General features: G+C 38.5%; 1 protein-coding gene across 1 annotated transcript; it reads right to left on the reverse strand.

Moving 5' to 3' along the window:
* Window positions 1-65: 65 nt before the first annotated feature.
* On the reverse strand, window positions 66-7,780 carry LOC113309728 (transcription elongation factor SPT6 homolog). Its single transcript, XM_026558241.1, has 17 exons — window positions 7,545-7,780; window positions 7,316-7,408; window positions 7,019-7,148; window positions 6,840-6,924; window positions 6,595-6,751; window positions 6,375-6,492; window positions 6,028-6,286; window positions 5,710-5,925; window positions 5,507-5,629; window positions 4,941-5,327; window positions 4,752-4,862; window positions 3,881-4,657; window positions 3,417-3,558; window positions 2,171-3,339; window positions 1,872-2,081; window positions 1,241-1,733; window positions 66-706 (listed from the first exon to the last, which is right to left on the reverse strand). Exons 1-17 carry the CDS (start codon window positions 7,579-7,581, stop codon window positions 354-356), a joined length of 4,860 nt encoding a protein of 1,619 aa, XP_026414026.1. The 5' UTR covers window positions 7,582-7,780; the 3' UTR covers window positions 66-353.
* Between the last annotated feature and the right edge of the window lie 5,057 nt (window positions 7,781-12,837).

Consider the following 12,837-nt stretch of genomic DNA (forward strand, 5'->3'; position numbering starts at 1 on the left):
TGGCGATTATTATGGAATAAAAAGTAGAAAGTAAACAAATGAAACTGCCAGAGCTTTTTTTTAAGTGGAATTATATGATTACCCTTATCTATGCAAATCATAATCATATACCAAAAGAGAACTTCTGTTTACACCGTTTAAACTTCCAGGATGGGTTCTTCAGTCAGTTTTACAACATCTCTTAATTCTGTTCAAATTCAAAAATATATACAACTCCAGAAACTCTCTTGGAAGAAACAGGAATCCATTCACATGGAAAAGACCTGTTACAAAATCAACCCATTTCAAGGCATCGCTAAAACATTCATCTATTTCTCAATCCCAAGAGAAAAAAGACAACCAAGCCGAGATCCTCACCAACCACCACCACCACCCCATCCACTTCCGCCTTCATGCTGAGTTGAACTGCTCTTTTTAGATCCTCCGCCCCATCCAGAATTGTTCCCAGCATCATTACCACTGGTATCCATTGCATCAGCATCTTTGGTGCCGCCAGGTGAACCCCAGCCACCACTTCCCCAACCACTACCGCCACCACCACTACTTCCGCCACCCCAACCACCAGAATCCTGTCTATCATTGTTTCCCCTACCACCACCATTGTATGAATCCCTACCACGTCCCCTTCCACGCCCACCACCACCATAATGCCTTGGCACTCCACTTGGGTGGTCTCTGCCTCCTCCATTTCTGAAGTCACCTCTACCTGTAATCATCCATAAAATGTGAGAATGTGAGTTGATCATTCGCAAAAACACTAAAACCACAGACCTAGAATACTAAAGGCTGTGCATACATTAAAAAAACATTAAACACCAGACTGAATCACCTTCTCAAGTGGGCACTTACAAACTTAAGAATAAGAATCAATCCTGACTTGACACAAAATTGATAACCACAGACCTAGAATACTAAAGGCTGTGCATACATTAAGAAACATTAAACCCCTGACTGAATCACCTTCTCAAGTGGGCACTTACAAACTTTAGAATAAGAATCAATCCTGACTTGACACAAAAATGAAAACCAACAGTTTCATGATCTTAAAGGAACGCTAGCAACATTGCAAACAAATCCCAGCGTATAAATATACATACATGTACTGGCATCAGCTATACTCAAAGACGGGGGGGATAGGGAAAATGCATGATTTGGTGATAACAAGTGGAACCTAATACCATGTAATCACTAATACAAATGCAGTATACAATAATACGATACAAGTAACAAATAACCGAACCTGATCTTGAACCAGGTGTGGAAGATTTATCTCTGTCCAAATTTGAATTGTCTCTCCAACCACCATCATTGCTGTTTGTGGTTGAGCCACCCCAGCCACCAGAGGAACCTCCATTCGCAGGACTTCTCATGGGTACCATAGCAGCAACTGACCTTATAGATGGACCAGAATCATGTTGCAGATCATCAATGTGTTTCTGAAAATATGCTACAAGCCGATCAATGTCCTCAAATGTCCGTTTGCGGAATTTGAAGCCCTTAGGATACAGGCCAATGTACTCATGGTGTGGATTTGTACTCCTTATATAAGATAAAATGAAGGTTCCAGGATGTTCATGAGAAATGCCAAAGCAGTAAACAATTCTCATTGGATACTCAGATTTCTCCACCCTTAAAACATCATCTACTTCAGCTTTAGAGCCCTTCTTAAATTTGCGATAGCTCAGCATAGTCTTCAGATGGCCTACCAATGGATCGACATAACGATCCATTACCTACAGTTAATGGAAAAACTGGTTACAAGGAATCTTAAGATACACATGAAGAAAATGCAAAAACAATGGAATTCAATGTCCACCCACACCCATCCTATGCAACCAAAAGAAAGGAAAACACAAGAAGTGAGTACCGACCTCATCTAAGTCTTCAAAAGTATCATCTCCTATTTTCAAGGTCTTCCCAAGACGGAGCAAGCTTGTGATGTCCTTGTGATCCTTTCCACCTTCAACTATGTCTTTGTTGGCATAAACTCCATCATAAACTTTCAGAGTCAATGTCAAAAAAGATGGCCCCCTGGAGCTGGGACGGATAATGCTTTCACCTGGTTCCTTGTCTGAGAGGAACTGCGATTGATAACAAAAATCATGCTTAACACCGCAATGATAAATATGAAAAGAATACATTATGAACAACTAAAATGTCACAGGCAGACCTCAAACGCATCATCAGCTGTGATATTCTGAAAACGGGGATGCACAATCATTCTTGGTTTAAAATGTTTCTTCGCGAGCTCCTTCTCCTTGCGTGCCTTCTCTTTCTCGGTGTGTAAGCTGCTCTCATCTGGTTTGTAGTAAGGATCATGGTTTTGGGAGCTTCTATATCGGTCTCTTTTCAATTCACTTTCTTTGCAAGTGAGATATACCTGGTACCTGTTCTTCTGAATTGACTTAATCTTGCAGGTAACAATATCGCCTTCATTCACTTCCTCAGTCAAGTCAATCTGCCTATTGTGATCCGAATAGTCATCACTCATAACCCACCCAGTCAAACCAGATTCAAGTACGCAGATGAGTCTTTGGGGTTGCACCTTGCGCACCGTTGCCTGTACAATTCTCCCTTCAGCAATGGTATTTTTAGTTTCACCAGAAATCATATAGAACTCTTCGTCTTGATCCGGTTCTCTGTATGGAGTACGCCAGTCTCGAAAACCATGTAGCAATTCATTCTTTATATCCTTCAAAGTCTCTAGCTTGTCAATGGCATTGCGTGAACGAGCATATTCATTGATATCTAGTGCTTTCAGAAAATTTGGCTTCTCCCTAACATGCTCTATCGCCATCTCTTGTGCATCTTCGTCTGCATCATTTGAATCATCCAGATCATCTGCATCAAAAACATCTTTTGCCATCCTCTTCGCAAGTTCATACGACTCGGGATGAATTCTTGTATCATCCAGCAAATCAATGATATGGTGGCTATTAGCAGCTAATCCACTTCGACGAACACGTACAAAACCAGCTGCGTTGATAAACACTTTCCTTTTAAGAAGAGGTGCAAGTTCCTTACGAGTAGTGATCACTCCTAATCTTACTAATTCCCTCTGCAACGAAGCTGCTTTTCTAGGACCAAGACCAGAGACAAACTGTAAAGGGGAAAACAGCCACTCATGACTCGCAGCCAAGTTTATATCAATGCCAACTTGATTGATGACATCTACCATCACTTGTTCAACCATATCGTATTTCTCATCAGGGGTAAGAAAATGATCTAACGAGTCGAGCTTCCAAGACAGTATCTCCTTCCCTGGTCCACAAAGTGTTGCAACCATTGCCAAAGGATTCTGAAGGTACCGACCAAGCGCAACAGCACGCCTGACAATCCCTGCAGACATTGAAGAAAGAAAAGTTTAGCAGTCAAACTCACCAAGCACCTGAACAAAAAGTGGAAACAGAACTCACCTGGCTGGCCTGGTAGCTGGTCAGACGAAATCCGTGAATTCTCATAAAGACGGGGCAGGGATTCGTCCCCATAAACAACATTTAACTCCTCCATCTCTTGACCAATTTCTCTAGGGTATTCCTCAATCATCTTAAAAATGATCTGTAAACGATGATAAACAATCTCATGTTAAAAAAAAAAAAAAACAATTGGCAGCCTAATTTATGTTTCACCAGGCCCCTCTGCATTCAGAAACTCCAAGATAATAAGAAAAGAAGTATTCAACTACTTTGGAAGCTCCCTAGAGAAACCACCTAATTGTACTCCTTCCATGGAAGTAAGCACCCCTAGCTTAAAGTTTAGTTATTTCATGAAAGCTGATGAAAGTTGTCTATGAACAATGAAAAAATAAAATGTAAGCATTTCTATAAAAGGGGTAGACCAGGAATTAAAATTATAGCAAGAACAAGTTAGACATCTGCACCTCGAAAATATCCTCTTTCAGCTTCGTACAAGACAATGCAACAGCTCCTAGAACCACAACATGCGGCTGATGATCGGTCATGAACTTAAGAACACGTTGTTGATCATTTTTCTTCCGCTGCTGGTCAGTAACACTCTGAGACCGAAGGCTAAGTGAACCTGCATACAATACGTCCAGTACTTCACCTGATGAACCCAACATCACAAAAGTGGTAGCTGGCTTTCCAGGTCCCCAACAACAAGCCAACACTCTTGGTGCCGCTTCATCATCTGGACCAACATCAGCTTCCTTCCCTTGATAAGGTGCCACAGACACCTTATCCCACAAGTGCTTCCCGTACTCCATAATAAGCCAGTTCTTTGCCCTAGCATTTAATACAGATCGCGCTTCCTTTTCCATCAGAGGAAGAACTTGCTTAAATGTGTCTTCCAATATCATTTTGCGTTGTTCATTCCAGAGTTTAGCAGGCTTGCTTACCCCCTCACTGAGATAATTTTCATTGCATTCACCTAGTAACTTATTCAGATCTTCCTCAGGCAACTTCAAAGAAACTTGAATAAGTTTCTCTTCTTCAGCCTTTAGGATCGGAAGCCATTGAGCATCTTCAAATTTTGTCAGTGGCTTTTGACTTAACCACTTTATGTCAGCAAACTGATGAAAAGAATCAATAGCGACATTCCCATCAGGGGTAGGGCTAGTTGAAACTACAGCTTTCTCCATAAAAATATTGCGCACATGTTTCCTTACACGCGGCTCACAGCTTAGTTCCACCGCAGCCTGGAGCAAGAAAGATGTCAACAAAAAAGAATAGAGAAGGGAAAGAAGCCTTGCAAAGATCATCGTAATAAATAGCACAAACGTTCTCCCTCACCATGTGCCTCGCACCTCTGAGCACAGCCTGAGGGTTCTCAAACATTGCACATGTAAAATTTGAAGCTATTTCCTCGGGAGTTTCCTTAGCATCCTCCAACTCATCCAGTCTCTGAAATAATTTAACGTTACTGGCTGACCTCATTGTTCAAAATAGTGATGAAGTGCAAGAAAATATAATCAAACTTACCATCTTTTCTAGAGTAAGATGCAAACCAAAGAGCTCGGAGCTACTCCCTATCTTACTTGCTACTTCCCATAGGCCGGCCTTGCTGCAGATACTATATTGTGTTTTCCGCTTTGGCCTCTTGAATTGTCCTTCATCCACACCAACTTCACCAGGAGGGAAATGCAGATTAAACTTCGCATCAACATCATCAACCTCTCGCTCGGATTCAGCACTCTTAAGAGAGTCGACAATCGAATGATAAAGCTTCTGATTCAAGTTTAGTCTTGTTTCGTCATAAATCCTCCTAGACTCTTCATCATAGCGCTTAAAATAGTATGCTTGGAGAGCTTTCTTTCGCTTTTGGAGAAGCAACCACTTCCTATCCAAATCCTTGATGGCCCAAAGCACCTAGGAAAGAAGAAAATTCGCCACTCAATCACTTAATAGACAGTAACCTTAATTTAACAAATTTGGTCTAACATCAACAGTCGAGATCTCAAATATGCATGACATATGTCCAGAGTCACCCAATATGTATGCATATAGAACTTAGACCAACATATTAAAAAACTACACCGAATGCATACCTTATGCCACTTCAGCTTACGTGTTCCTTTTTCCTTCTCTTCACCAACAGTACTTTCATTTTGATCTGGGTCTTTCAGCAGTACAGAACACAACTCCTTCCTGTACATGGCAATGAAGGGAATCTACCAGGATAAAGACAAAACATTAGTGCGTAATAAGAATATGGAGGAAGATGCGATGGATATGGTGACATTTTCCTTACATCATGCTTCTGCACATGCATCAGTTCCAACAGCTTTAATACATCCCCTTTAGCTTTCTGCAACTTTTCCATCCGCTCCTCGTCATTTTGTTCGCCAAAATCCGAATCGCCAAACAGGGATCCCATAGTAGCATTAAGTTGGTTAATTATCCATGAGCTCTCATCTTCTATAAGCATTTGTTCCGTTGAAGCAGAACCAGTGCTTTCTTCAGATATCTAAAGAGAAGTTGAAAACATGAGAAGCAGAAAAAAAAAGCTGGTATAAAATTTAGATGAACCAAAGAAAACAATTGAATGTCAAAACAATGTGAAGAACACCTGAATTCTCTCGGGCACATCAAGGTCTCTTATTACTTCATCCTTCTCAGTCATATATTTCTCTGAGAGAATAAATGGTTCGAACTCATCTTCAATCCTCTTTTCTCTAGAATCTTCATACCTACTACTCTTTTCCAGGCCCTTCTTCCGAAGCATTAAGAGCTCGTCAACATCACCAAATATATCATGAGCTTCCTGCAATGCAGAAGATGAAACTCCGGGCGCTTGTCTCGCTTTCTTTTTGTGTGTCTTCTTCCTCCTACAGAAAATAAGTTTGACAAGTTACTAATAAATATATACACAAAATGAAACTTTAACATCTTTTACACCATGAACAATGGTGATACCTTGGAAGAGCTCCATGCTCATCATATTCCTCTTCACTCACAATAAAATCATCCATATCATCCTCCTCTAAGCTAACTGCTTCATCTTCTTCCTCAACAACATCCTCAAGATGTTGAGCTAAAAACAAAATTAGATAACATTTCAAATTAGTTAGTCAGTATGAAACTGAAGAAAAAAGAAAAATGTAAAAAAAAAAAAAAAACAATAAGATAGTATTACCTTCCTCATAATCAAATAGACTGTTCTTGATCTTTTCCTCAGCACTTCTTCCCTTACGACCACTTCTATCCGCTTCATCATTGTCAGATAAACCAGTATGCTCGTCCAAATCATTATCCCTCCCTGCTTTCTTCAGTCGCTTGAACTTTTTGCTTCCCTAATCATATTTCCAAGCATGCATCATCGTCAAAAGTTCTGTCTTCAACGGTATAAACAAACACCAGGTCAATGACAAGAATACTCACTGGTGCAGGACGGTGAAAGCCCACATTGTTATCCTGCAGTAACTCATAGTCATCCTCATCTAAGACATAATTCTTCTCAGATTCTCTACATTCATTAGGGTAAGCAAACAGATCGTCAAGGATAGAACAACGAAACATATTGAGAGAGGTCTTGAAATTTTTGGGGACAGAAAATCAACCTCTTTTTCCTTTTCTTCTTCTTCTGTTTCTCCTCGTCACTACTTGCCCTATTCTCTTCTTCATCCTGATCTTCTTCATCAACATCGTCTACTATAAACCCATCTTTCTCATACTCATCTTGCCCTTCCTCTGCACAATTACAACAATGTAAACCTCATTAAACCCAAAAAAAACAATAACCAACCTGAATTTAGTAATAAGAACGGCACAAACCCTATAAACCCTAACTGCAAATGATAAAAAAAATCTTGCATGAATAAACAAAATACAGAAAAAAAAACCCTTAGAAAACGTACCATCGTCTTCCTCATCTTCATCCTCATCTCTATCACCGGCATCAACCGCATCTGCATCAAGAGTTTCTCTCCCCTCTTCCTCTTCGATCTCATCTGCAATAAAATAGCAAAAAACACAAAATAAAGAAGAAAAATTCAACCACAAGACCAAAAAGGAAAAACGGCAAACGCTACGAAAATAAAACCTAATAATCACGAGGAAAAAACCCTAAATTATCTGAAATTTTACCTTCATCGTCTGAAACAACAGTTCTTCCTCCTCCCATGGTTAAAATCCGTAAATTAAGTGAAAATCAAAGAAAAAATTAGACCAACTACAAATATATAAAGAGATAGAGAGAGATTTCGAGCAGAAAAGGTAGGAACCCTAAGAAAACCCTAGAATGATAATGAAAAGGGGAAAAAATACAGTGAGAAGAGAGAGTGGAATAATGTGGGTTTTCTGGGAAACGAACGAGATTCGACGCTATAAATAGCTCTACTCACTAGCGGTTTTCAATTCTTTTTTCCATTCGTCTAACATACGCATTTTATTTCTAGGTGCAGGTTAGCAACATAGATCAGAAACACCAAGATTTCTAAGGGAAACTTAAGAAAATGCCCATGCGGGGAAATGTAATTAAGAAAATGCCCACGTTTTTTTGATTATTAAGAAAATGCCCATGTTGTTTGTTTTACCATCCCGTTTTTTCAAAAAAAACGGTCAACGGCCGTTAGAGGTCGGGTGGCCTTAAATCGCTCATGCAAGTAGACATTTTAGCCCTTTATTCAGTTGGGTTGGCCAGAGCTGGACCGGTGACTCAGTTAAACTCGAGTTGACTTGGTGCACAAAATGAGTCACAAGCTGACTCTGTGTAAAACCAACACATTATTCATTTTATTCCCCAGTGTCCATTCCAAACTGCAATCCATGCTTGTATATTCTCCAGTACCAGTCGCTGCAAGTTCAACTCATTCAATTCATTTCCTGACTCAACACCATCACAATCACAACAAGCAACAGTACCGGCACTTCAGCTTTCTGCGGTCAGCTACACGACCACCTGCAACACTAATCAACACCAACCTCAGCTCAAAACTCCAATTGGTGAACCATACTGGCTAGCTATCTGCAGTTCCACTCAATTCTCTTCAGTGAACACAACAACCGTTCTGCTGCCAAATTACCATTTCAGAAACACCATCATATGTAATATCATTATCATTCACACCAAAAACCCATCATAATTCATCTTCTTCGATTCTTCAACATCAGAATTCAACTATACTTATTGTTAATCGATACACGTTAATTAACCATTAGAACTGCCGCAAATCAAACCATACTCATTGTTCTGTTAAGCATTTTTACAAACAGTTAGAGGGAATAATCAGATTACCTTGGATATCCAATTTGGGTTTGTATCAGTTGGAAATCATCAATTCATTTAAAAATCTAACTACCCAATTAAAAAATTTACTCTTAAAACGAATCCGTATCAAGAATCCCAAATTCAATCTTATGTTGTCGTGAATTCAAATTGAATGTGAACCTAACCATGAAAATCAATGAAACCAACATTAGATCTTGTTTCAATCGACTTCAGAACTAATTTAATCAATTATTCTCAAGCAAATCCATATCGACAGGCTTTATTGCTTAGACCCAATTCGAATTCATGTTCAAAAATCTCCAATTTGTTGATGTTGGATCAGAATAAGAAATCTACTTCAATCGGCCGAAAGATAAAGAAAACAAGGTGACAAGACGAAAAATACCATCTCCACTTCTCTGTAATTCACAATAACATAAGTGAATGAACCTAAGAAATTTGATTCGATACTTACAAACAAAAAGAGATGTGGTGGGATAGATGGGCATGTCCTCCACTTAAACCACTCACCTATTTGTACGCAGTTCACACATTAGATGGACACATCCTCTACTCAACCCACTCACTTATTTCTTATACTTAAGCCGTTGATTAATCAAACTGACGGTAGAGATGATATTATGATATTCTAGAGGAAAAGGCAGTTTAGTAATTGCACCCACCAGAATCTCATCTAGTTAAACGAAAAATTGACTTAGTCTATGAGCGTTTACTGGTTTGGTGGGCCCAGATGGAAAAACAAACGGCATGGGAATTTTCTTAATCTTCAAAAATACTTGGGCATTTTCTTAATTACATTTTCCCACATGGGCATTTTCTTAATTTTCTCGATTTCTAATAGGGGTACCATTTTGTTTGGGGTGTACCAAAGTACAAATAAGACAAACCGTCCTCTGGCTTTGGAATTCTATACCCACAAGCAAATTAGTATTCCCCATTAACAGCCATGAAGAAATACTACTTTGTCTGTTGGCACCTAACCTGTGAAGCACCGACACATCAGTATTGGCGCTGTGTCGGCGTCAGACGCACGACGGACACACGACGCGTGTGGGACACCGACATGACACACGTGTAAAAATCTATACTCCATTTTAGTAGTTTAGTAACCTAGTGTGTCAAGGAAATCAATATAATAGTTAATTTTTTTTATATGTGAGCTAACCTAACGGCATAAAATTGAGTTTTTTTCATGTATTTACGTGATTAATGTATTTGATATACTATAACACTATGATCTGATTTTGGATTTTTGCCGGTCCCTGTGTCTGTGTCATGTCGTGTCATGTCATGTCCGTGTCCCGTGTCAGTGTCCGTGCTTCCCAACACCCAACCTATTTTTAGTTTCTATGCATTTGTTTTCCACCACAGGTGCATGATTGACTTGGAATTACTTCTTGAGAGATTTTAAACAGTCGTGTTACGTTTGCCGAGGGTCGGCCCTTAGGGTTATCCCCAAATATAACAAGATTTTTGAGGTAATGTTATCTCCATCGATCCTAGAAAAAAGTCAGTCTTGCATACAAACAAACTGGTTAGCATTATGGTATATAGTGCTAAAATAGCAAACCATTTGATTCTGGGAAAATGATACTTCATGAAGAGATGTTTTTTATTTTCAAATGTTGTTTGCATAGAGAGCAGTTTGGATTCTTAAATTTCTTGCATACTGCGCTGAAGCCTTGCTGACACGGGAAAATGTTATGTGCCTTTTTACATAGGAACATCTGACATTTATGAGGAATCTTCAGGTGCTATGGGATAAGCCAAAATTTAGAGTATTGATCTGAGTAACTTTGATTCTGATCATAAAGAATTGCCCTATAAGTGGATCTTAAAGTGAAGTGTTTTAGTTAAAGACCATGGATTTTTATTTTCTCCTTGAACTAGAATTATTATGACTTCGATTAATTCTATTTGTTGAGGAGTGTATATATCATAAGCTTTAATTCTATTTGCAGTATTGATCTCTCCACGATTACACTTTTGTGAATATACTGCTACATGATTCTATAAGATGTTCTTTGGGAATCTGCTTTTCTCCTTGATTGCATAACCACCGGGGAATAAATGGTGAACTTTAATCTTTATGTTCGTACATGGATAGAGAATATATAATTCTCATGTTGAGTCATATCGCATTTGCTCTCTTTGTTCGCAACTGGCCTAGAGAATAGTTTTTCTCGATGATTATTTTTCTCACAAAATCGTGTATCTTAGTGCCTCTAACATTAAGATTGTTATTTTAAACTTCTTTGTTCGTAACTGGCGAGAAGAGAAAAAAATATGGTTTTACTAAAGTGCCCATATGGAAAAATGCAATTAAGAAAATTCCCACGTTTTTTCATTATATATTAAATGCCCATACTTTGATCTTTTCCGTCCTGTTTTATTGAAAAAACGGCTAACCGATGTTAGTTTATACGTGGCATTAATTGAGTCGTATCAAAAGATATTAAAACCCTTAAATACTTTGACTAGGGCCGAGTTGGAGCGATGAGTCAGTGTAACCTCAACTAGTGAGTCAGAGCACGTAGTGACGAGCTAAATCAGAACTAAAATATCATTGTTCATCTCCTTCTTCCCCTATTTTTATTAACAAAACCCTAAAAAGAAAATTGTGATTCAGAAACAATTTTTCTTCTTCTTCCACTTTAGAACTCCCTAAAATTGCACACATACGATCTTAGTAGAAAAATCTAACAAGAACAAAGGAAAATCATACAGTTCTGTTATTTCCGACCACCAATAATCACTGCCATTAATGGCATCCAACAACAACTCCATCAATCACCGATCAACACTTCCATCAATCATCATCATTAGCAGTCAATCCAAACCTTCCTGTATAGCTCGTTACTCGATCAATACATGATCCGACAACAAACAACCATCAATCCCCACCAGTCAACAACAATCCACCAAGAACAAAGGAAAAATCAATATCATATCGAAACGCTAATGAAAATCAAATCAAACTATGGATAATAGAGATACATTAGCTAATTACGAATCTGAAAATCCATTTTGAGTCGAGATTAAAGATAAAGCGATTTCATGAATTTCAATCATGAAACCTAAGGAAAAATTGTTGATACAAATGCTCTAATCATAAATTGATTAAGAAATTTTAGATGAAATCGGTGATCTGGGTCATACCCAAAAATTATTATGAAATCACAATACTTATCCCTCACTGTATTGATCTTCGTATCTCCATGTATGCGAATGAAAGGGAATAACAAAGAACCTAGCTGACGGGATGAGGGATGAAGGTGATTCTAACAAGGTCTTTGCCTAAGTGGGAATTTTAGTCGTGGATTAATGCAATGGACGGTGAAAGATGATGGGTGGTTTGGTAATTCCTCCAACAAAAATCTCATCTTCGCAGATGAGAAATTGACTAAGTCCAAGAAATTTTACTAAATTGGTAGGTCCGGACGGAATTCCTAACGACATGGGAATTTAATATATAATGAAAAACGTAAGCATTTTATTAAATGCATTTCCCCACATAAACATTTTATTAAGTGGAAATTGAATTATTGTCCCTCCTTCTGATGGGCCTTTACAAATATCCCTAACAGACTTTACAAATGTCCCTGATGGCATAATTGAAATTTTATTTAAAAAAATTATTTTCATGATTTCCTTTTTTAACCTTTATGTATTACCTTATATAATTAACCTTCTTCAGTTATGAGAAACACACGAACACCACCACACCAACACCACAGTATATTGGATACCGCCATCATTACCATCTCTGACACCACCACCACCAACACCACCAGTACCATCACCATAACCACCATCACCATCTCCTCAGTCACCATTTACATCTCCATTTTTACAACAGATTCAGAAATCAATTAGATTTGAGATTTGAGAGAGAGATCTGTGATTGAAAATCAAACCAAACTAATCCTACCACCACCATCTTCATCGTCACCATCTCTGCAACTATCGTCACCTTCTGCCTTTGTTCAGAACGTTATCTATTCTAACAGGAGAGCCATCTTCTCCAAATCCTATTGCCCGTAAGTCTTTCACTCTTGTCTCCCCGGTCAAAAATTGGGATTGTATTGTCTAAATTCTCGAATTAAATCTCATGTCATTTGTAATTTCATTTAATTTTTAAGTGAAATT

Source organism: Papaver somniferum, chromosome 9, assembly GCF_003573695.1.
Source record: "Papaver somniferum cultivar HN1 chromosome 9, ASM357369v1, whole genome shotgun sequence".
NCBI classification, from domain to species: domain Eukaryota; kingdom Viridiplantae; phylum Streptophyta; class Magnoliopsida; order Ranunculales; family Papaveraceae; genus Papaver; species Papaver somniferum.

Excerpts from the sequence above, each read along its gene's own strand:
- LOC113309728 (XM_026558241.1), bottom strand. The coding sequence starts at position 7,581 with ATGGGAGGAGGAAGAACTGTTGTTTCAGACGATGAAG. Across the intron at positions 6,925-7,018 it reads AAGAAGAAAAGGAAAAAGAG|AGAATCTGAGAAGAATTATG; the intron begins GTTGATTTTCTG and ends TAATGAATGTAG. Across the intron at positions 707-1,240 it reads CACACCTGGTTCAAGATCAG|GTAGAGGTGACTTCAGAAAT; the intron begins GTTCGGTTATTT and ends GGATGATTACAG.